A 25,027-nucleotide genomic window follows, 5' to 3' on the forward strand; every position below is an offset into this window, starting at 1 on the left:
GTCCTGGGACACCCTGGGCTGGGGACGGTGCTGAGAGCTGGGGGTTTCCCATGGCTCCATGGTGCTGATGGTGTCTTTGGTGGGTGGAAGCCATCTCCCAGCAGCACCCCATGGGCACGGGCATGCCCGGAGAGACACATCTTCAGGTCACTGGGAGCAGCACCGAGCGTGTCCCATGCACATACCTGTATTCTTCCACTTGTCACGCAGTAACGATTCAAAATGCATAGAGGGATCGTGGGAAAGAGCCTCCCTGACTAAAGGCAAGGAGGGAAAGTGTATAGAGGAGACAGCTCTGCCCATGCAACAGGCTCTGTGGCTTCTCCAGGGCTCTTTACCCTCCCAGCAGAGCCCTAGGCTGCGGGGCAGGAGCTGTATGGCTTGGGATTCCCTGTGCTGCACAGCCACTGGTAAAACACGCTGCTGGTGCTCAGCAGAGGTATGTGGGTTGCAGGGAGATGCCCAGCCCCAGAGAAACCCCCCCTGGGGCTGTGGGACTAACCAGGAAGCTGTGGGCCGAGGGAGCACAACACTGGAGCAGAGACTGGGACACTGGAATAGGGAAAGCAAGTGTTTATAAAGGCCAGGTACCCGTAACAAAAATAACCTTGTGCTTTCCCTCCCTGTCCCTCCCTTGTCCCACCCTCCCTTTTGCGGATGCTCTTAAATACAAACTTTCTTTAGGAAAAATGGAAGCACCGTCTGTTACAAACCGAGAAAGAGGAGAGAACAGAAGAGGGGGAAGAGAAAACCAGGAGAGACAAATTAGAATTAAACACCATGGAATGTTAAACAGGTTACGGGCTACCGTTCTAGCCAGTGCGGTTAGGCAGCTTAGTGAATTAATTGCTTAGGAATTAAAAATAAATTATTATAAAATAGATTTCTGTACATTTTACATACATATATATCTCTTTATATACGCAAACCGTGCTGGGCAAGTCATTACAGGGGATTTTTTCCCACACCAGGCTCAGTCCCAGCCGAAGTCCTGCCCCGTCATCTGGTAGAACTTCATGTTGAAGGGCCGGTAGAAGTCCCGCAATCTCTGCACCACCTCCTGGTCTATGTCGGGGTGGGTCCTGCCTTTCGTCTTGCCCAGGCAGTGGGGTTTGCTGCTGCCTTCCGCCTTCTTCAGGCACGGGAAGCCCTTGGTTTTGTTGAAGTAGAAGTGTTTGTCGGTGATGATCCTCTTGAGGCCCAGAAAGTCCTGGACCCGGCCCAGCTCCCCCGCGGGGTCGCTGATGAGCCTCTCCCCGCTCACAAAGAGGATCTGCCCGATGGGGAAGTAGAGGAGCCAGTTCTCCAGGTGCTTGGCGTAGATGCCGATCTGGATGGCGCTCCACGAGGTGTCGATCAGGCCCGTAGTCCTGTTTTTGAAGGTCAGGCTCTCAAAGGTGGGGATGTCGGGCTTCTTGGAGAGCGTCTGCGTGTAGTCCGAGATGGCTCTGGTCACGGGGTCCCGCACCACCACGATGAGCTTCGTGCCCTTGGACATGGAGGAGATGCGCGCCGGGGCCTCCTTGGTGACAAAGTAGCTGGGGGTCTTCTCCATGGTGATCTGCCCCTCCAGGGTCCTGGGCATGAGGTCCCTGCCGGCAAAACACACAGGCATGGGTCAGAACAGCACCTAACAGCAGCAGAGACGTGCATACATACATATCTCTCTGTTCACACATAGATACACAAGATTTCTTCTTCCTAAAATGCCTTCACAGGCCATTTAGCTCATACAGATAAATCCATTTTCCATTGATTCAGGGATTAGGGGGGGATTATTATTAAAGGCCACTGCATTAGAAATCCAGCTGAGTAATCTCCCAGTTATCCATGAGTGGATTAGCCAGGCTACACTCTGCACCTGGAGCATGGCTACATGTACCTCACCAGCAGCAGACTGGTCAGGATGAGTCCTGAGCTGCACCAGATGGCTTTCCTGGCTCAGGTCAACACCAGAGAGCCCCCAGGCTCAACCCAGAGCTTGTTTTCCCCATAGGAATGAGAAGAATGGTGCAGAAGAAAAGCAGGAGCTCACTGGACCACGTCCACTCTGCTTTCCCTTAGCACCCCAAACACAACACTTCCCCCAGTGCAGGCAAGAGGGTGCAATTTGTCCCTGGCTTGTCAACAGCAGAACCTCACCCAACCACAGGGGTCCTCTCCCACCCAGCTTCACCCATTGCTTTACTATTCCCTATCGCTGTGCGGACTGGTTCCCTCATAAGCACTTAGAAGGAGCATCAAGAGCTGATTGTGGCATCTTCAGCTCATCCCAATCCAGCACCCAGTAAGGAAAAGCTCTCCCCTCCACTGCCACACAGGCTACAGCATGTTAGAATACAGGATACAACCATGGAGAACACAACCTCAGCTCACGGGCAGGACGTACCCTCGCTAAACACCCTTGAAGCCTAAAGCCTTCAGCAATTCCACCCCATTCCCTGCCTATTTCTACTCAACCACATGGGGAAAACACTAGAGAGCTTGTAGTAACGATGCAAGTGGCACAAAGCAGGGAAAGTAATTTTTTCCTATCATTCACTAGGCAAAGCCTAAATATTTTAGACCATTTGCCAGTTCTTTCCCTTTATAACCCAATGGGACTCATTTGCTCTGGGTTGCGAGACACTTAAAAAGAAAGAGGCAAGAGGGGAGCCAGCCACAAAATTAAAGCTATAAAACTTGATTAAGTTTTCAAAGCACAGAGGAATAACCAGGCAGTGTGTGACCTGCAAGCCTCAAACAGCCTTTCCTTCAGACCCACAACACTGCACACAGAGGCTTGCTTGTTCCCTGATGGCCATCTCCTCCCTGACCGCTGTTATGCTTCTAAAGCAAAGATTACCATAGGCTCCTGCAATTAAAAAAGCCACTGGTAATTTGTGCTAAAGCCAATGGTTGCCCCAATTAAAAGTTCTCAGGCCAAATAATAGGAAAACCAGGAATGAGAGGTCTGACTGAAATCAAAAATCATCATCACATGCCTATGAAAGCTGGTCACTAGCTCTTTATGCAACTACTATTTAGCTCACATCATACCCAATATTCTACTTCATCAGCTCCTGGCATTAATTTCATGCAATGTGTTTACTAGCAAGGGGCACCCCATGTCTGCACTTCCAACCTGCAGGTGAGGTGTGCTTGGGGGCTGCCCATAAAGCCCCTTCTCCATAGAGCCCACAATGGGAGATGATGTCCATACCAGATCTACATGGGTCAGTGGGAGAGGTGGCGATGGACAAGCTGGCCTGTGGAGGAAGGGGCTTGTGGAAACCTTCAGCCAAGCCCATGGCTCATGGCAACACTTCGGGCTGTGATTTCAAGACCATGCAAATGGAGTTACACATGCAGATAGAAGAATCACACTGACCCTACCGGACACAAGAGCTGCTGGAAGTCAGGAGCCAGCGCGTGCCAAAAACCAGGAACCAAAATCAAGCTCTAATCCTTTGCCTTTTTGGCCAGCTCTGCAAACCCATAACGCTGTCACAGAACAGAGCCAGTCAATAACGCTCACAGAGCAACTCTTAAATCTATCGTGGGCTGATGTGGATTTCAACAGCCTACTCATTAAGTGGTGTCTCTTTTTATGGCCATATTAAACCCGAGTTCTACATCCTGCGCTGGCTGCTGACTGCTTTCCAGCTTGATTTAAGAGGCTGGTTTCAACCCACAAAGTCCTTAATGGCCTGGGACCTGCCTAGAGGAAAGGCTGCTTCCCAAGACCTGCTCAGGATGGCCGTGTTGCACTGAAGCCCTTTGGCTTCGGGTCAGGTCCATCAGATTGCTCGTGTACAGGGCCCTGCATCTTGAGACCAAGCTCTCCTCCAGGACTACTCCAGTCAGTATTTATCAGTCTCCTGGGAATGACACAAGGCTCATTTTTCCCTCCTTGCACAAGAGAGGCATTGGGTAGGGCTGGACCATGAAACAGGAGGAAATTGCAGGAGGTGGAGGTGCCAGGTCAGTTGATCGGGTTGGGAAATACAGGCTCCTGGTTGCACAGCACACTGTGTAAGTGGAAGAAGCAAGGAGTAACTCCAAGGCATCCACTGGCCTGGTGTCAGGCCCTTTGCAGACCAGTCAGCTTCTGAACTCACACTTCATTTGCAGCTGAGGACATCCAATAGGGCTGAGAGCACTCAGTTCTGTGCAGGTCCAGACCCCCCCATTATTGTTATTTTTGGAGAGGACCCAAATCCTTGCTGTTTGCAGGACATCTTGCTGGTGACCCATCACAGCAAGACAAGGCTCACTGACACTACTACTGCCTGCTGGCTGGTCAGCACAGGCTGAGAGGAGCAGAGACAGAAATGGAGCCTTCAGCCCCAGAATGAGAGCCAAACGCACCAAACCCAGTCTTCAGGCCTTAGCTCCAGCATTCCCTTTGGTGTACCCAGACAAATGCTGGGCAAAGCCCAAAACCAAGACCCTCAGGATCATCTCAGACAGTCCCTTGTTTGAAAAGCGGCTGTGTAAAAGCTGGACAGAAGCAAGCAAAGTCACATACTGTGGCCCACGGATGTGGTTTGAACCTCTGACACCATCACATCCAGGAAAGCAAAGTTTTATTGCATGGGCCTGTCAGCTGTGAGGAGCTTTCCCATGGTTTCCATCATTTCCCACAGAGGCCCCATCCGTCATGCTGGCAGCCAGAGACAACGGAGCCTCAGGGACAGGAGGAACTGGTAGGTTGCCTGGTCTGAACTCACATCAGTGCAGAAGTCACCAAGAAGTGTTTATTCCCCTTCAAACCACAACTGGAGAAGGGCAGCTTGGCCCACGTATGGCACCACAGCTCCAACCCAACGCACCAACCGTACACGTTGTGGAAGCAGGACCAGATTCCAGCTCTGAACACATCTGCTCCTGGGGCTCCAAGACAGCGAGGGCTGTGCTAGATCACAGCCATTATAAAGGGAGGGGAAAGAGGAGCCGTAATGGTCAGAAGAGCTGCAGCCACAGGATGCAACCCCCTTAGGCAACAGGAGCAGGGTTCAGCTCCATGGTGAGTGCACAGTTCAGCCCTGGGGCAGCTCCTGATGGTTGTGGAGCCCTCTGTGTCCCATGGAGGTTTCAGAGGCACGTTAGGGACCTGGGCAGGTTCTGCAGCACTGTTTGGTGCCAGATGAGAACAGCAGAGGTGCAGCTACCGCTGTGGTCCGTATGGGAGAGGGAAGGGAGACAATAAAGGGAGTCAGGCTGTGGGAAACGGGGAGCTCAGGTGAGCCCTGGGACAAAAGCTGCTGCACCCGTCGGGACGGGGCTGGATGGAGACACTACTGAGGGGTGTAGCGGACACTGTAGTGCCAAATACAGATAGTATGAAAAGCTTGGCAAGCAGTCCCTGCTGCCTTGTTATCCTCCTGCCTTCTGGCAACCTGGAGTTCAAAGACCTCAGGAGCCAGCATCTGCATCCAAATCATCCCATTTCACAGTGACTACGAACCGTCTGATCCTTTCAAACCCGTGAATACTTTTGGCCTTGAGAACATCGCACACCAGAGAGTCCCAGCACTGAAGTACTGCCTCTGCCCATCATCTGAACCCTCTCCTTACAGCCCTGCTTGGGAAGGGATGTGGCACCTGCTTTCTGAGCGTGGAAGAAGAGAGAATGAGGAGATGCAGGCTCCTGGCACTGTTTATTCCCCTGCAAGCCTAAGCAGTGGTGGGGCTCAGCACTGCAGCACTGTCAGGGGTCCCAGTAAGAGGAGGGAGTTGCTGCGTGAGCACAGCTATGAATCTTCCACAGGCAGAGAGCAGAGCCCCTAACCCTGAGCTATTAACATGTCAAGAGGGACAGAGCAAAAGCTTTTCCTTTAATGAATATTTCCTCCAAGAAGCCTGCACCCTTCGTAGGCGAAGCGATAGGCTTAGTCTAAAGATGGATTGGCCTACTTTACCTATTAACCACTTAGACTAATGTAATAAAGGCTCTCCCTATTCAAACAGCCCTAATCTCCAGCCCCACGCAGCTCTGAAGTCTGGAATGAGAAGGGATGCTAAACCGAACTCCATCACGCTGCTGCTTGGGGAGGCACTGGAAGGGGGGAATCTACCATTACTTTAAGTGCAAACTTCTCCAGTGTGAAAACTGGACCTGGAGCGAGATACATTTACAACGTGGGGATGACAGGTGGCCAAACAGTAATCCAATCCTGATTCCTAATGCCCTTTGTGGCAGCTTTTGTCTGCACAGAGGGACTCCCAGCTAATCTGCTGCCATTGCTCAAGGAAGACCAGGCAAGGGGCCGGGGGGGTCAAGGGGACCTCCACAACCTGTTGCTGTGTTCTGTGCTGCAGGTAGGGCAGAGCACAGCAGTCAGCGCTGGCTTTATCCCTGGGGATGTCTGTTGGTCCCTCCACGCACCTCCTGCTATTAGCAAACACCCACTGGGATAAATCCTTCCAGGGTCTGCTGGAGCCTGATGCTCCAGGGCAGGACTAAGGTGCTGAGCACCCCGGCCGTCTGCCTGGGTGGAGGTCACCGTCAGGCTGCCCAGTGAGACCAGCACGCTCAGGTGCTCCTGCTGCTGAACAGGAGCTAAGCAGATGATGAGCTTTCCTTCCTAGGGAAGGTTTTGTGCTGGATGGATTCCTACCCAGCATCACTATTGGAGATGCTCCCTGTGCTCCAGCACGCTCGAGAGTTGAAGTGCCACTGGTGTTAAAATCAAGGTGGCCCATGCTGCAGCGATGGTACCCTCCAGCATCAATCCCCTCTGCTGCAGATCAGCCCCTTGCTCTGAGCTGCCTCAGTTTCCCTCTGCAATGATAAAAGCTCTCCTAGAGGACATGGACAGCTGTGTGCAGGGCATTGTAACAGCACAAGAAGCATTGTTAGAGTCAGCATAAAATGCCACAGCATCTGGATGCAGCTATGAGTGCTCACAGCAGTCCCCATGGTGGCTCTGCCAGCAGACACAGGAAGAACCTCCTTTGGTGCAGAATTCCTAGGCTTTCTCCCCACAGCTGCTCCCTAGAAGCAAGAAAAACAGGGGAAAGGGGAGAAAAAGCAAGTCAAACCGTTTTGGACATCAGCCACATTCATGCCAAATTCAGGCCTGTAATCCAGAACCATTTGCTTTGCAGCCCAGTGGTGCACATGCAGAGCATCCAACCTATTTCTGGCCAGTTTTCACCCAAATTCCTGACTGGTGTTTCAAGAAGACAAAAAGGGATTTCTTGTCAGAAAACTGAATTTTGGCAAGCTGGATGTTTCTAGGAAAAGTGCTCCCAAATTCTCCCCAAAAGCTGTCTACAACTGCATAGATTAGATGGAAAGATTATGGTGAGAAGCAAACAAGCCTCCTGTACTTGGGAAAGCTTCAGAGGAAACAAGTGCAGAAGATGAGACAGGGCTGAAGCCTCATCCCATTCCATGTTGATGCTCTCCAGCAGTTTGGTCTCCTGTCCCCATCCCAGCATGGTCCTGCACTGCTTTGCTCCAGTCAGGATCACACCAAAGCCAAAGGGCTTGTTTCTAACCACAGACCATCCATCTACTGCCTTCAATCAAGCACACTTCTGAGGAGGGCTTTACTGCTGTTCCTGCCCTGCTCAGCCAATTGTCATCCTAAATCCCCCTGTTCCTCTGTCTCCTCCTCTCCTGCCCCATCCCAATAAATAAATTTAGGCCAAGTGAGCTAAATCTAGTTCTTTAAAGGGAAAGGATGGGGGTGGCATCTCCCCTGCTGGCAGCTTTGCCTTACAGCCCACCCACTCTGCCAAGGCGATACCCAGTTGATCCCAGTCTCTTCCCAGCACGTCACTCTCAGGAAGTGAGACGCTCTCATGCAGCAGTGATCAGTGCAGCCAAGGCCTGGATTAAAACCACACACTCATAGCCCCACACTGACACCTGACAGGGAGCGAGAGCCCTGCAATGCTCTGGAAAGCAAATACCCAGAGCATCGCCAGCACTGTCAGCTCAGCTTGAATTCCACCACGCTGGACCCATCCTGACCCCTCCTCATTCCAAGGCTGACCACAGCATCATCAAACCTCAGAAATACCTGACAAGCCCAGAGAAAGACTGTTAAAGTAATGAAGTGTTTTAATTACATCACGGAGCCTGCCATCAGCATCAAGGTCAACTGGCTTCACAATCACCCACTCGGCTTTGACTCTCAAGGAGAAACAAACAGAGGGAGAAGAGGCAATAGAAATTCCTCTTTGGGACTCGCTGGGTTATTATCTGATACAGCACATAGTTGTTACCAAGCTGCTTTGCACCAAGGACCCGTGCAGCAGCAGCAGCAGCCTCTCCGCTTTTTATGACCAGTGGTAAGGGCAACATGTGTGCCTTTGTCTCGAGCAGGAGCCCCTTGTTTGGGTTGGCAAATTCGACAACAATAAAAGGGAACGGCTGGGGAGCAGGCTCGGCCCTTTTGAAGGGGGTGTAACCCTATCCAGCTCCCTCCGACCCCCGGCACCACGGTTACACAAACCAGATGATGGGAATTAATGAACTTTGGGGGTGAAGAAGGGGTAGGTAAAGGAGGAGGGGGAAAATGTGTGGGCCTGAAATCAACGTCCTTGCTCTTTGCCCCCAGATCTGCCAGGTGCCCTTCACCTGTTGGGGGACTTTGGGATTAAAGGAGGGAGAGGAGGGCAATGGCATGTGAAGGGTCCGCATCTTGAAGCTGCTGTGGGACTTCAATGAGGCCAAAGAGCTGGTGGCCACAGGTGGCATCACCACATACCCCACAGGAACAGGCTCTGGCCCGGCTGTGGAGTCTGATCTAAGTTCCTTTGATGTGGATAAAACACCCCATCAAAGGCAGGGGGAAGCGGGGAGATGCAGGGCATCGGCAGATGGTCCTTTCGTCCCCACTCCATGCAGGCAGAGCCTGTGTGTGCCAAATGGCCCCAGCAAATCAAAGCAGGGCCTCGAGGAGGGAACAACACGCTGCAGCAACCAGGGTACCTCCTCCAGGCCAAAGACACTGTGGCCCTGGCCATAGGGGTACCGGGGTAGAGGAAGGACAGGGTAAGCAGCATCCCTTATCCTCCACTGCTCTCCCAGTCTCCATCCAGATTCAGCTCAGGGGCTTTTCTGGGTCTGATGCAGTTTGTACACCTAATAACCCCCAACTGATCTCTATTCCAACCCCTCGTCCAGGTTCATCCTGAACCCTCCATGTAAACAGCCAGCCCTAGGTCCTTGCTTTGTCCATTGTGCACCAGCTCCTAGCCTCAAACCATAGCCCCAGTCCTTGCACCATCAAACCACTCCATCCCTCCCTCCATCTCCAGCCTAGTGCCGATGCTGTGGAGCATCCTACCTTCCCCCAAGGCATCTCTTTGCCAGGCTGAGGTCTCCCAGCCTCTTGGTCGTACTTCAAACAGAAATTGCTCCAGCCCTAAAGGATAAACCCAAGATGTTGCCACTATCACCGTGTGGACTCCTGCACCAACTAACCACAGGCTGCAGAGATGTGGGGCTTTCTTTGGATTAGGAAGGGGCAAATTTCCCCTTGTTTCCTCCCCTTTTCCCCCCAACAACAGCCCAAGATGTTACAGCTCCCCAGCAAGAATTCTCCCTCTTCCTCTGCTGGAGCCAGGCAAGATATTCATCAACTTCACCACTTCATTATATAGGCCCTTGTCTTTAGGTAAACACCGAAGCCTCTTTCTGTCCCCCATCATACTTAAAAGCTCTGAACTTCCACTAAATGATTATCTTCAGTGGGGGGAGAGGAGCAGCACTTTACATATCAAAGGGCTGCTTTGGAGGGATTAACAATAATTTAAGATGAAGTGGTAAATATTCTATTCACTCCAGTTCATCTCCAGTAATAATTATAATCCTATTAGCGAGGTCCCAAGAAAGTGATTGCATTATCAGCTAGCGAGCATCTATGCTGGCTTCTTGGAGGGGTGGGATGGGGGAGGCCATAGGCAAGTAAAGAAGTGAAAGCAACAAAAGATGCAATTGCCAGCACCTCCCCTCCCCCAGAAGGATTTGGTCCCCATTGTCCCCACACCTCAATGGTGCTTTGCTCCGAAAATAGGAGCTTTTGAGCGCACTAAGGGGGTGGAGCTGAAATGAGCATCTTGTTCCTCTCCGTCCCCCCCATTCCCTTTCATTGCTGTGGGTTCCCCCTCCTTGGTGCTGTCCGGCCGACAAAGAGCACACGTTGCTGCTGTAGGAGGGGTACAGGGGGCCAGAGCAGCGCTGTGATTAAAAGCTAATTGCTGTTTATGGGTGAGTTCTTTAGCCCAGCATCACCAGACTGCACTGCCCACTGGTCAAGTCATGTGAGATTACTCTAATCTGTTTCCCCCCAAAAAAGGGAAGAAAAAGACTGGTTTTGTTTAAAAGCAGAGCAGGGAGGAGGCAGTTCTGTGAAACTCATGATTTAAGGGGGAAAAAAAAACCCTAAACCCAGCAGGAAACACGATGGAGCTAACTGGCAAACTGGGAATAAAGGCTTTTTTCCAGCAGATTACGGGGCCAACTGTCTCTGCCAAACTGTGTGTTTCACTCCTGTGCTGTGTCGCCTCTTAATACACCCTGCTGGAGTGTTTAACTGTGATTTATCTCTGCAAGGAGCACCAGTGTAATCTCCTTCCCTCTCTTCTGGCACCTGAAGACCACCAGTGTAAGTCCTTGGCACCTCCACCACAAGCAGGTAGCTCAGCTCTGTTCGCCCTGGCATGGATGCAAGTCAGCAGCTACTCCAGAGCCGCACCAGTGCGGGTGTGGAACAAGCCAAGATTACTTCCACGGTGTCCAAGAGTTTATTGCAAAGCAGTAGAAACATTTTGCTCTATAAATTAAACAGACAACAGCCTGAAAGGGAGGCAAGAGGAGGAATTCCAGGCATCTGCAGAGATTTCAGTGCTCACAACTCACTCCGGGGGAAAAATAAATTCACTGGACTGCCTCTTGCTCTATCGCAACCAGAAGGACCAGCTATTCCTCCTCCCTCCAGAATTTATAGCCTGCAGTTAGTGTTATGTGCGCTAAGCTCCTGCTACGCAAAGGTTTGGTAGATCCACTTATGGATCCATTGCAAGATGAAGTTCTGCTCTCAGAGCCTCTTTGAGAGACTGCAGGTTTAACACATTCGCATCAGAGATGTTACTACTTAGACTCAGCTTTACTTGGGTAGCGCTGATCCTGCCCTTCCTGGGAAGCAGGAACTGGGATCTGCTGAGCTTGGACTGCAAGCACTAAAGTAATGTCCCCATCCAGAAAAAAAGGCAAAGGGAGTCAAGGTCTGCAGTTTCCAGCTTATCTATGGAAAGAAATACAAGGCAAACCCAAAACGTGGCTCAGAGCAGGTTTAAACACAGGAAGCCTGACTTGGAAGATGCTTGAAAGTAGATAAAACCCCCCTCATAGCTGTTGTCATAGGGGTTGGGAAAACGCTGCTTTGCAGCAAAGGGAACAATCTCCATTGGTTAAACCCCATGGATGTGGGATCTGGGGGGGGCAGAAGCTGGTACTGAGATGCACAGAGCCAGCAGTGCAGACTGCTTACAGCTTGTTAGCTTTCAGCACAGCATCCTCCTGGCTCTGCTGAAGGGATGCACTGTGGGGCTGGACCTGCCATGGGACACCTGTGCTCCTGTCACACCGGAGTACCCTGGGGCTCCTGCCCCCAGTTAGGACACCAGGAGATACCCCTAATCCAGATAGTCCATAGCACGTACTTACAAGTCAACTTTCGGGTTAAGTAAGCACACAGTGACCACTGCAGCAGCCCATCTCTGGATGCAGGCAGCCAGTCTTGGTACACCAAGTCTGAATGCTTAGAAACGCCTAACAAATCTCCACCCGGGACAGGACTGCAATGAGATGAACTTCCTTCACTGCTCCTCTCCCCTGGCATTTCACCGCCTCCAATTCTGCTCGAAGGTGGAAAGACCCAACCCAACCCCACTAACTCACAAAGCAAAGAGCCAACCCCAAGCTAAACGCTGCGCAAGCCAACAGCCACTGAACAAAACCCAACCCAGCTAGATACGGGCAGGACCACGTTCCGCTATTGCCACGTCCATAAATCACAGCCCTTCTGAGAGGTCTTTTGTGTTTCCCTCCCACCACAGACGTTAATGCCCTGGTAATGGCCTGTGTGCCTGCACAGGCAGGTAACAAGTCACGCTGATAATATCACCCCTTGTTCAACACCCAGCGTTTGCACAGGGAGGACTTTGCTTGCCACCTTGACACATTTCTCCTCATCAAGCCCAGCCTTCCTGTGCTGGGGCTGCACAGCTCAGATTAGAGGAAAGAGCCTAATGATAAGCCCTGGAGCCCCTTTCTACCCTAAGCAATGCCCCAGCTCCCACATCTCATGTGGGGGTAGCATCCCCCCTGTTATTCATCTGCCCTCAGGGTAATACATGCCAAAAGTGGGCTTAAACCACTGTGCTGGGTGAAGAGCCCCAGAAGGGACTGGCACCAGTGTTAGCCATATGACAGCCCTGCCTTTTCTCCTCTTCCTCACCATGTGCATAGCAAAGCAGTGAAGGGAGCAGGGAAACTGCTTTATTCACCCAGCACCGCTTTCCTCTGGGTACTGACAGCCCCTGGAGCATCTTCCAGGCGATGGCTGATGCAGAGCCTGACAGCTCCTCTGCAGCACATGGGAAGGGAGCTCTCAGGGTGGCAGACCCAGGGCAGGCTGGAAACAAGCCCTGAGACAGATACAGGAACCCACCTTCTGCTCCTGAAGGGTTCTGGTGAGCATCCAGCACCACCTGAACAGCAGAGGCCTTGGAAACAACTGCTCAGAGAGCACCAGCTTTCTGGTTTCACTATGGAAAAAAGAAAGTCTCCATTTTGTTCCCTGCCTTTTGATAATGCTCCTAACACAAGGGATGCTGGAAAGCTGCTGCCAGACCCCAGCTGCATGACTCCACCTAAAGCAACCCCATATCCATGCAGCTCCTCCTCAACTGTCTTAAAGGGATGCCCCTTCTGACCAGAGGATGGGGCATCTTCCTGGTGGCAGTAATGGCAGCGGAGAACAAACTCACCAGAGGAGGACCAGCTACATGGGAAGGTGCCCAACCAAGCAAGCACATCCTCAATGCTCATCGTGCTGAGCATCCCATCCAGTGGGCAAGCATTTCAGATTGGTTCAGACTTTATTCTAAACAGAGTCACCCAATTGATTTCTGAAAGTCTCCTGCAAAGCAAAGGAGGGGTGGCATCAACCCAAACCACCGGCAATCTGGATGCTGTCCCACTCAGTGTGTCTGCCCTTGGGCTGAGCTGTATTTGCCACCTGGTGGAACAAAGTGCCTGGCAAATTGAAACACCAGTGATCCTCTTGGTACTGATCCCTAAATGCATTTGAACACAAATGGGATTGTCACCTCAACTCATCTGCTAATGGATTTGTGAGTCACACTCAAAGGAGCAGCACTAGAAATTAAGCTCCACTGTAAACAGACCACAGTAGTGAGACATTTGTCTAGAATGGGATTTTGCACACACACCCCCCATCTCCAATCAGGCCATAAGGAGCCCCCGAGTCTCTTCCCATCCTTTTTACCTGCTCCAACCCCAAACATCAAAGACTGCAAATAAAATCAAGCTCCGGGACCAAAAAGGACTGTGCCCATTGAGGCAATGGAGCTATGGGTTCATGGTGCCACCACGTCCCAAGGTGGGTCCCAGCGACGCTGCAGGACTCAGGATAGAGCAGAAGCAACCAAACCAGCCATGGGAAGGAGTGAAGCTCCCAGCGAAGCAGGGAGACAGGCACCAATTAGGGAAACATGAAGGGGCAGGTCTGCCTGCAGACTTCCCCTCCTGCCCCAGTCATTACATGGGATCATGACGTGGTCATAACCAGTCAAGGAAACAGAGTCGAGAGCTCTTTTAAGAGCAGGCTCAGCTGGTGGAGATGCTCCACTGCAAGTACAACAGATGCAAAGCACTGCTTCTAATTAAAAAGGTATTCATGTAATTAGAGACTTCACATGGCCATACCAATGATTTGAACTAGTCCAGCACACTCAGGCTGTATTTAAGAGTGTTCTCCACGCCTGCCTTCCACTTCTGACTACTTGGGTTGTCTTTCTTTGAAACCCCGTCCACCTCTTCACACAGGCTGCAGTGGCAGGTCTACAGCTACGGTGGCAACCAGAAAGGACCTTAGGGAGCAAACCCACGTGTGTCAACACCCAGCACTGACCTGTAGCATCCCATCCTCTTTCCCTCGAGGGCTGTTTTCCATCTAGAGATGGCAAATGGGCTGGATCATCCCAAAGTCCTCCCAGCCCTTGTACATAAAGAGCAAAGTGGGCCTCTCTGCTAAGGCCTTGGAGCACAACCCAAGTGAAGTGACTTTTCCCTGAACACTGAGGATGCTGAATGACAGCTATTGTTATTCAGATGGAACCGAGTGTCAGATTAACAAATCAATGGGCATAAGAGATATAAAATGCGTTGCCATTGAAGCCTTTCAAATACCCAAACATATGGATGAACCAAATGTGAATTGTAATTGACTCCCCCACACCTTTGATCTCTACACCCTTGGCTTCCCAAAGGGACAGCCTGGCCCCCTCCGTCGGGACTGAACTTATTCAGGACTCCATTGTGAGCCCTCACAAAGTCTTTTCTCCCTGCCTCCATCTCCTGCACGTACAGCCTGGCATCTGAGACAAGCCAGCTCTGCCTCAGAGCCAGAGAGATGGAGAGTGACAACCCACATTACCCAAATGCAGCCTCTTGCATGGGCACCTCTTCGCACCAGCTCCCATCCCTGGTGGTGGCCCTCGGTCAACTGGATGTGCACAAGGAGATGGCCAGGAAGCAGCAGAAGAGGCTCCAGAGCAATGCTGATGCTCGCTCCCCCACTACTGGAGCAGGACGTGGGCTCTGTCCAGTTTTCCAAGGATTTCCCTGTGCAAAGCCAAGGATCAGACTTTGCTGATGGGCTCACGGCATGCACGTGCCCTGACTGTAACACCCAGACTGGTCTGGAAGTGCTGGAAGCTGCTCTGCTTTTCTCCAACTGCCTCGACAGCATGCGCTTCAGAAACATGATTTTTAGGGGTGTTTCTGAAGCTACATTAAAAGGAACCTGGAGTTTAAACTCAGCATTATCCCTAGAGTTTTACTTTTGGGGATTGGAGTGACCGAGTTTTTACCAGTTTTAGATAGAAGTGAAATGAAACAAAAAGAGCATTGGTTCCGAGCCGATACAAATCTCAACTCCATGGGAGTCACAAGGGAAGCATTGGCTTGGGTTTAGCTTCAAGCCTCTTTTACAAACATCAAGATACTGTGGCTTTTCCAGGAAACCCAGCCCAGTTTATTCTTCCACTTCCATGCTGCAAATCCCCCACAAGCGTGCTTCTCCTGGAGCTTTTAACCCCATTATAAACAGACCAAGGTAGTGAGACATTTGTCTAGAATGGGGTTCTTCATCCCCCCCCCCATCTCCAATCAAGCCATAAGAACCTCCCGAGTCTCTTCCCATCCTTCCTACCTCCTCCAACCCCAAAAATCAAAGAGGAAATAAGTTCCAGGACAAAAAAAGGACTGTGCCCATTGAGGCAATGGAGCTATGGGTTCATGGTGCCACCACATCTCAAGGTGTGCCCCATGGTGTTCCCATGGTGGGGAACAAATTATGCAGCTCAGCTCTTGCTACAGTGAGCCTTAAAACAATGGGAGACTTGAAATGCCTGTTGCTGGAGATAAACCCCAGCAGCTATTCCCAGCATCAGGCACCAACACAGAGTGAAGCATCCCCTCTGGGAAGGCAGAGATTTTGCACATGTCCTTTCCTCCAGCACCAGCAAGGACACTCGGGTTGAAGGGGGAACTGGGGGAGCCAGGGAATCCACCCAATCTCTACCCCCAGTGGTTTAGGGCTCAGGCCCAGCTTAACCCAACTGGTAAATCTTACAGGGATGCCCGAGTGTGTGACAACCGCAGGGCTCACCCACAGAGGACCCGAGGAAGGAGAAGACTGTGGGGAGGAAAGCGGGCGAGAGGCAACTCCCGGGCTCTTAATCTGCTTTAGGACCACATGAGCTTTCTGTTTATATATAGCTGAATTAATTGTCACACTGCATTTAGCACTGTGACCTTGGCCCCCGCCCTGGGGGGAGCCAGCAGCCCCGCTGCAGCCAGCCAAGGCGCCGGTGTATGCAGAGACACTGGCGCAGGGCTGGCGGCAGCTCCAGCCTGTCATTACCAGGAGCAGACAGCAGCTCCCGGCCCCTCTCGGCTCGCAGCAAGCCCAGGTTAGGTTCAAACCCCAACCGGCTCTTCCACTTCTGCTTTGGCAAGGCTGATATCTTCTCCCAAGGCTTCGTTCGCCGCTCAGCATCCCTCTGTTAGCTATTCCCTCTGCTTTTCCAAGCGCCACGCGGACAGCCCAAGGCTCATTAGCCTCAAGAGGGAAATTAAGAAGGAGAAAAACTATGAGCTTTGTGTGAAGTTGTAACAAGTTCAGTGCAGAGTGATGGGTGAGAATGGAGGAGGTGGGCTGTGCTAAGCCCTTCCTTGGGAACAAGCAGTGCGCAGGCTGTTTGGCTCGTGGATACCTCACTTGGCTCAGCACAGAAACAGTGAAGCCAGGGCAGACGGTCCCCACCAAGCCCATTGTCCCACTGCTTCAGGAGCCTCCCCCATCTCACCCCGCTCGTGTGAGATGGGAACAGCTCTGGCACTCATGGGACTGGCTCCAATCCGGCACAATTCACTAAACACAGCACCAGATATGGGCGCAGGGGGCTTGGTGCATCGGGCATCACCCCAACATGCAGACACGGCGCAGAGCAAAGCCATGGGGTCTCTTCTGTAATTCCCATTTAGGAGCCACATTCTCAGCCCCACGTATAAACCATCGGAGGACCACGTACACCCACTGCTGGGCCACACCTGCTGATGTTTACTCCAGCACCTCCTGCTTTCATTCCAAGCCTCATACACCTTTAAAGAACACAAACGGGAGGCATGCCAGCGCTGCAGGCCCTGCCAGTTCTTAAACAAACACGAAATAGCTCACCGAGACAGCGAAGCACGGTGTTAATGCAGCGCCGGGGTTCCGTCCTCCCCCTAGTGACAGGCAGATCTCTGCACCAAACCCCATCATCGCCAGCCCGACATCCCTGCTCCACATCAAGACTACAGCTGCAGTTCAACCCCAGTGTGATGCCAGTGCTTTCTGCCTTCCCCATGTTTAGTCTTTCACCAAATCGACAGTTTTCTATGGATTTCCTATCCTTCACATGCTGCTCTCCTCTACTTCATAGACTTTCAAGTTTCAAGACAAGCTTACATTCAATACTCAAGACAGGCTGCAAGCTGAAGGCTTTACTATAAAGGCTGCGTAGCTGCTTTATTGAGGTTAATAGTTGTAATGGATTTTGGTTTCTGTGGAGGCATTTCCTGCCATCAGTCACTCACACACATGCTGAGGGCCTGATCCTGGAGCCCTCCACCAGGCAGGACTTGGGGCTGCACTAAACACCACCAGGTTTGGGGATCTGGTCCATTGCTGAAGACTCATGTCCTCATCAGAGCCCGCTTCCCATGTGAGAAGTGTATGGGTTTTAAAGAGAACCAGTGTTTTCACTCCAGCTGCGCTCAGTGCTGCCAGGCTGCAGTTGTGGCAGCACAGGATTTGGCCTTGCATTCACTTTCAGCAAGGGATATATAAAACATACACGTCCCCCTATAATATTAAGCATCAGCATATAAAAGGAAAGCCCATGCACAAGTCTCACTTTCTTCTGGAGGAGCTACTGCTGCGCTGCCAGAGCTGCGCACCGGAGCACAGAGGCTGTGCCAGCTCAAAGGAGAGGTTACAACTGCTTGTATTTATTACTAACCAGCCATGCCAGTGGATGTGTAAGGTCCCCAGCAGCACCAGCTGAGAGCACTGGGCAGAGAACAGCTCTGGTCTTAGGAACTTTAGCAGCACAAGACTTACAAGGAGGTAAGGACAAGGGAGGACCGCTCCCCTCCATCAAAGGTTAGCAGAGCCGAGCTACTCAGGTGATGCTGTACTAAGCCAGGTCAAGAGCAGGGTGCGCCATGCATAGCCCTGCCTTCAAGAAGGGCTGAAAATTAAGCTCTGGGTCAGATCCTCTGCTGCCATAAAGGGCAATGACCCCTTGTAAACCAGGGCTAAGTCACAGCATCCCTCAGTAGAGAGGTTCTTCTTTGTAGGGAGAAAACAGAACTGATTTTGGAACAGGCTGGTTCCAGGGTGTTTCTGAGGAGGTTAATGTAAAGTATTTAGCAGAACATGGCATTATTTTTCTCTAAATGAAGTTCTCTTTCCCTGCTGCCCACCGCATGGCAGGACATTGCCACACTCATGTATTTTAACAGAAGAAACAAAGACCTGAACTATTCATTTCCTAGAAATCAGTGCGAGGTCTTTTGTCACCAGCACTTCTGTGTCTATGATCCTCCAACATTCCCATCAGCATCATCTCAACCCCCAACCAGCCAAACTTCTGATCCTTCCCACACACCCCTCCTCACCCCTCAATGGCCCTCACCCCCTCCTGGTACATATAAAACCACCACCACCGAGTCTACTTTAATTCTCCATCTTTGGAGCTATTACAAGGAGGAAAACCACCCTAGGGAACACTTGAAGCCAACGTGGCAACGAGTGATCTCCTTCCTGTCACTTTTACGAATGACCTAAGGTCTATTGCACATCATGTCTGAGCAGTTCCCACCATGCCCAGGCAGAGATGCTCAAGACAGAGGGGCTGTGCTCCTGACCTTGCCTTCCTCTTCCTACCTGACCCTGATGCGATGCCCTTCCTGATGCACCTTAAGTCCAGCAGCAACTCCCTGCCAGCAAAGTTACAGCACCAGTAAACCCCTGCCCTGCGCTAACCCCATCTTCCCACCGCGCCTGCTGACAATCAATGTGTTTCATCACGGGAGCCCTCATTTCCATTAAGAAAGTTGAGATAAGGCCCATTCACGAAGCTGCCTTCTGGCTGCCACTGGTGACAGCCTCTGGGCTGAGCTGCTTTATACAGCACGCGGTGTTTCTCACGAGGTAATTAGGAAACACACAGCGAGCTGCTGAAAGACCTGAAATTGCAGCGGCGTGGGCAAGCCCCGGTACAGTCAGCAGCAGCAAGTCAGGACCCAGCGCAGCACTTAGTCATTTCACAAAGCGAGGAGGAAGCTGCTCCTCCAGCCCCTCCTCACATAGCACATGGTGACAACAGGTAGCAGGCGATAGCCCCTGACCTCCTAATTACACCACTGAAATAACGTGCCCTGCTATTTGTTGTTCTTTGAGCCCATATGTTAACCCTCCTGCATGGCCCTTGCCCATTCATTATCCCCTGAGCCCATTGATCACCCATGGTCGCACCACCAGAAGACGTGAACACTGAGTGGTTGCTAAATCAGACTTCTCTTCCTCCTTGGGATGGATTAATAGCATTGAATCCAGCAAGCAAAGCAGTTTAGCAAGTGAAGCCTGATGTTAAGTCCATGATCATGCGTGGTTGAAAATACAGCTCAAAAGCATGATGATTTGGGTAGTTTTTATAGCCACCGCATAAAGGCTTGCTGGATGCCTTTAGAAACAAAGCCTTCACTGGAAGCGCCTTGAGGTATCCAAAGCTCGGGGTGTGTTACAGACATCTGCCATGGGCCACTTGAATAGAAAGAAAACGCTAAATCCCATAGCCAGAGTCAAGCCCATGGGTTTTCATTCCCATCGTTTTCATGCCAAGAAGGCGCACACGACGTTCCCCATGCACGCCGCTGCGCTAACGCGATTAGCCGGGCAGATCCACCATCCCCATAAGTCACCCCCAATGCATGGTCAACTTGGAATAGTTCAGCAGCCCAACAGGTGAGGCCATGAAACTCGATCACGGCAGACAATGTCGTTCCCCCCCTTCCCAGCGTCGTGCTGGGAAGGACTTGTCACGTGCGTCATATCGGGCAACATGCTTGAAACGGAGCAGAGCGCGCTGAAACCCCAGCAACACGAATAATCTTTGCCATCTGTTTGAACAACTCAACCCTCCTCAGATCTAAAGGAATGAGCCCATGCAAACACAAGGGCCTTGCTGACTGATTATAGCAGCCCAGCCCTTCTTTTTTGGGGACATTTGCTTCTGAACTGTGCCGAGTGGCTAAAGGCAACAGCATGGGGAGCCGGCGCAGTGGACAAGGGGGTATGGAGCCCTGCACACGTGTTGAGGGGACCATTAGAAGTCCCCATTCAAATGCAACACGTGCAAGGTCAATAGATATAAAAAAAAAGAAATTAAAAATCAACAAGAAAACCAAATCTTAACGGGCAAGCTGTTTGGCAAAGCCATCCCAGAGAACACTACGGTCCTTTAGGATACGCTCATTCCAACCCAGCGTAGCTCATGGGAACGCATGAGAGGAACTGCTCTTTGCTCAGATACAGTCGTTTGCACCCAAAGTCCAGTTGGGAGAACCAAGACCGTTCCCAAACTTCCCCGAGGCCAACAAACCTTGCGACACGTTGAGTTTTGCAAGCACTTGGCTGTGTCGGCACAGTTAAGTGGCAGCTATTAAACCCTCGCTACCACTGCGAAGGGGAGACTATAGAGAACGGCCAAACTCCAGGGCACAATCCTGCCTTGCTCCAGATTTCCCTGTTCCACAAGGCTTTCACCCCGGAACTTTAACCATCATTTCCTTATCCTTCCCCTGCACCCAGTGTGGCCCACTGTGAGCATGAACACTGTGCTGCTCAGACCCCCACGCTCCTTGGGGCACAAAAAGAGGGTTTGGGGGCAAAATCGATGACAAAAAATGAGGCAGTTTCTCATGATTCAGGAATTGCTGTGAAGCAGCAGGCTGCATAGTAAGCTCCCCAGTGACTGGGGAGGCCGAGAAAGGCATGTTTGAAGCTGTTTACTGCACGCCACCAGACCATAGGGCCTGATCCTGCTGAGCCAACCCACCCAGCCTCAGCATGGAGAATGAATTAAGGCAGCCTGGCAGAGCGGGAAGATGAAACCCCAGGGTTTTAAGAATTCAAATAGTAAATTTAAGGCAAAAAAGGGGGGAAAAAGGACAGAGAGGTCCCACATTGTGCTGCGGGAGGTGGAGGAGCTCAGACTAATACCGCTATCGAGTTTTCGGCTGGCGTAGCCATGGCACGGGGTTTGCTAGCAGAGAGCTACAGCCTTGAAATATAAATCAGTGATGTTGAGTGGGGCTGGGAATGCTCAGCCCACGGCAGGAGGGAAGGGGCACTACAGCTCACTGGGCTTAAAACTGTTAAAACTAAAGCAAATCAACCAAAAAAACCCACCCCAAAACACGTAAGACTAATGACACTGGATTTTTTCCCTTACCTTGGATTAATTATAGGAGAACGGGCTTTCGAGTCCCTAGAATATTTAAAAATGCATCACTGTTGGCATAAGGAAAATAATTAAAAAAAAAAAATCACCATTTTCCAGACTTGCAAGGAACACTTCCCCCCCCCCCAACTCATATAATAAACCTTTACTTTACTCATAGAGGAAGGAAACAACTTCCCATTTGTCCAGGCAGCCGGACACTCGTGCATAGGCTACAGAGGAGCTGAACTCCTACTGCTGGGAAGGGGAAAACTTCTTCCCTATCCAAAAGTCCCAAGCACTACTTAAAATGAGTTTGCAATATTGGCTGGATCCCGTTTCTCCCCTGTCATGGTACATATTTCCACTCGAAGCAGTTAACATGCTGTATTCATTACCAGGGGGGGAAAACCCCGCAACGTGCGGACAGAAGTTGTTTCCATTCGATTTCCAGTTATCTCACTAATGAAAAATTAATGTAATGTTTCTCTCTGCTTTTCAGGAACAGAGCTTGGTGCTGTTGATGCTGTTTTGCCTTCTGCACCAAGGAAATAAAAGCAAACAGATTTCATTTCACTTGACAGAAAATAGAGCAAGCAAAAAGTCTGTATTCCCTCCTTTAAAAGTTATTTTCTATAGATGAAAGCTTTATGTTAACTACTGCACTGTGTTTAAATGTGATTAATTGCAAACACCCCAAAACAGAAGCTAAATAAGCAAATTTGTGATGCTTTCTGCCTCCCAAAACCACGAAAAAAACACATTACTTTAGAACACTATTATATGGCAGGAACAACTTCAGTAACAAACCAAAACCTCCAAACAGAAATGACCTGATTTAGCCAGAATCTGGTCGAATAAAATATACTTTCAACAAGACGTGGCTCTAAAATTGCATCTTCATCTTTCCAAAGGCAGGGGGTTGGATTTAAACTTCGAGGACTGGGTGCTGAGGACACAAGGATCTGCCCCCGTCCCAAAAGTTCTGCCCGTTTGTGTGAAAGCATCTCAAAAGCAGAGGCGAGGCTTGTCCAGCTCGCCCCAGCACGGCTGGCACGGAAGCTCTTTTATAGCATTTTTAATCTGGTTTTATTGGGCCATTAACAAGAAAACACAAACGCATCTCCTTATTGACATGAAGATAATAAATAAAAGCCTCATTAGAGCTTGCAGAAAGAAGCACGCTCTCAAGAGCGCTGGGAAGCCAACATTCACTGCAGTCAGTGGGAGTTTGGAGCTTTATAGTATCTGATTTGTAGCGCTGAGATTTATAGGCACAAACTTCTGCATCTAATACAAACTGAAGTTAGAAATAACACACAATTACCAACAACTTGTCTGTCGATTTGAGCAAACACCTCCTCTCCCCCCACATATTCTGCATTATTCAGTCTTCCCAGTGGAGCCAGGTCCCAGTCCCACAGACACACAGAGACTCGAACCCTCGGGGTGGTTTCAAGACATTCAGCATCCCTCACGCTCACTGCTTTGGAGCGACCCTGTTCAGATTCGTTGTATTTCAGTTCAAAAGCCCCCCTTTGCAAAGATACCATTTTATACAGCAGCAGCGTGTTTCCAGGGATGGGGCCCACGCTCCTTCAAAATTAAGGTGAAACTTTCCAAAGTTCCATGAAACTTCGATGCCAACTTCTCCAAATGCAAAAATAACATGGATCCTTTAAACACTGACTTTCGCCCGCTGCATCTGGGATAACAGATTAACGTAATCATAAGCATTATTCTCTCCTTCTCCCCTTCCACCTCTTACTTGTAAAAGATTAATCAACCATTTTATGGTCTAATTTAGGCGCCTAATTAAAAACAGAGTTCAACACGTACAAGACCATTTTGCTAATACATCCTGACAGGTCTCGGGCTCTGTTATTTGCAAGTTTTCCTTCCAAAACGGGACATTAAGATGGGGTTTTTTAGACCAACTGAGTTCATGAAGATTCTGTGTTGGTGGCTATGGGGTGCCCCACTCCATTCAAATTCTGTATTTTCATTAAACAAAGTGCTTTCGGAATGACCTTCTCCTCGCCACATCTTACCCTGCATTCGCTGCACTAACTGCCGAGGGATGGCAGCGGTAATAACGAGACCAAACCTAATCAGAGTCGCGGAGTGGGAGCTTCAAGACTAAAATGCGGCTGAAATTCACAACTTCACAGCAAGCATCTCGCTTCTAAGTTCCCATCTCTGCTCCTGCAAGCGCTCGCACAAAGGCACGGTCAAAATATTCTTCATGAAGGAACTTTAATCATAAAGGGAGGAGAAGCCACGTTAAGGCGGCTCCCACCAGAGCCGGGAACCCTCCGAGCCACGCAAGTCCCTGCTCCTCCAGAAGCGCTTCCACACTCACCCTTCCATGGGCAGAGCCCAGCGCGGTTGGGTTTTCCTACCCCGGAGCCGAGGAGCCGCATCCCGTCCCGCAGCACCCGCTGCGGCACCGTACGCACCCCGCTACCTCGGCCCGAGCCGCCCAGCGAAGTGACCGGCTCGGCAGCCGATCACAGCGGCGGGGGAACGTTAACGGGGGAAGGAGCGTGTGAAGCGAGCGAGGAAGTTTAATCCCCGGCTCCGCACGCACCGCTCCGGCCGCGACCCACGGGGCTCGGCCGCCGGCGCTCCCCGAGCTCCAGCAAAAGCACAACGAAATAAGCGTTAAACCCGCGCATATTGCGTTAATATTTAACCTTTATTTAACGATTAAATGCCGTCTGGCCGGCGGCAAGCCCGCAACCCCGCCGCCGCTTGGGCTAAAGAGGGAGCCACGGTCCGCGCGCGGATTTTTCGGGGTCCGCATTCACGGTCCGCCGGAGCCCGCGGGGGACACACGCACAGCGCCCGTCCCCGCCGCCCCGTCCCGTACCTGTACCAGGCGAGTCCCCGCTCGTAGTTGCGGTCGAAGAAGTGGGGCTCGGCGCCGACGGCGCGGACGTCGGGGTGCACCCGCAGGAACTCCAGCAGCGCCCGCGTCCCCCCCTTCTTCACGCCGATGATGATGGCCTGCGGCAGCCGCTTCGTGCCGGAGCCGTTGAAGAAGCTGGAGATGGGGCCGGCGGCGTCGGGCGCTGCCCGCTGCTCCTCCAGGCTGCTCTCCTCGCCCGGCTCCCCCGGCGGCGGCGGGGCGGCGCGGGGCGGTGCGGGGGAGCCGCGGGCGGCCAGCCCGGCGCAGGAGCCGGCGCAGGAGTAGAACATGTAGAGCCAGAGGAAGAGCATGATGAAGAGCAGCAGCAGCCTCCGCCTCAGCGGCGGCAGCGCCACGGGGACATCGAGGCAGCGGTTCAAGCGCTGCCCCATGTGCCCGCGGGCGCGCAGGGATGCATGGCTGCAGCTCGCCCGGCTCCGCTCGGCTCCGCCCGGCCCCGCATGGGCACCCCCGAGCTCCGCGCGGCCCCGGGACCGTGTGCGCAGGGCGCTGCCCGCCCGCCTCAGCGCCGCTCTCCCGCCGCCCGGCAGCGCAGGCAAAGGCGGCGGCGGCAGGCGATGGACAGCGCCCTCAGCCTATCACAGCCGCGCTCCGCCGTATAATGAGCCGGGCGGCGGAGCCAATCAGAAGAGGGAGAAGCCAGCAGGGGCGGGGCGGAGGAGGGGATGGGAGGCGCTGATTGGCTGAGTGGTTGCGGTGGGAGGGGCGCTCCGCTGCTTCGGACCGTCGGGGCAGCGGCTCCATCCGCCTGCCGTGCCCCGGTGCGGACCGCGGGGCGCGCTGGGGCAGGAC

General features: G+C 51.9%; 1 protein-coding gene across 1 annotated transcript; it reads right to left on the reverse strand.

The window, feature by feature from the left end:
- Positions 1-207: 207 nt before the first annotated feature.
- LOC130595028 (heparan sulfate glucosamine 3-O-sulfotransferase 3B1-like) lies at positions 208-24,751 on the reverse strand. The gene is made up of 2 exons (XM_057401379.1): positions 24,176-24,751; positions 208-1,592 (listed from the first exon to the last, which is right to left on the reverse strand). The coding sequence occupies exons 1-2, from the start codon at positions 24,604-24,606 to the stop codon at positions 974-976; spliced, it is 1,050 nt and encodes a 349-aa protein (XP_057257362.1). The 5' UTR covers positions 24,607-24,751; the 3' UTR covers positions 208-973.
- Positions 24,752-25,027: the final 276 nt, after the last annotated feature.

Source organism: Pezoporus wallicus, unplaced genomic scaffold (assembly GCF_028554395.1).
Source record: "Pezoporus wallicus isolate ANWC-B61680 ecotype Strahan unplaced genomic scaffold, APGP_CSIRO_Pwel_v1 contig_8702, whole genome shotgun sequence".
Classification (NCBI taxonomy): domain Eukaryota; kingdom Metazoa; phylum Chordata; class Aves; order Psittaciformes; family Psittacidae; genus Pezoporus; species Pezoporus wallicus.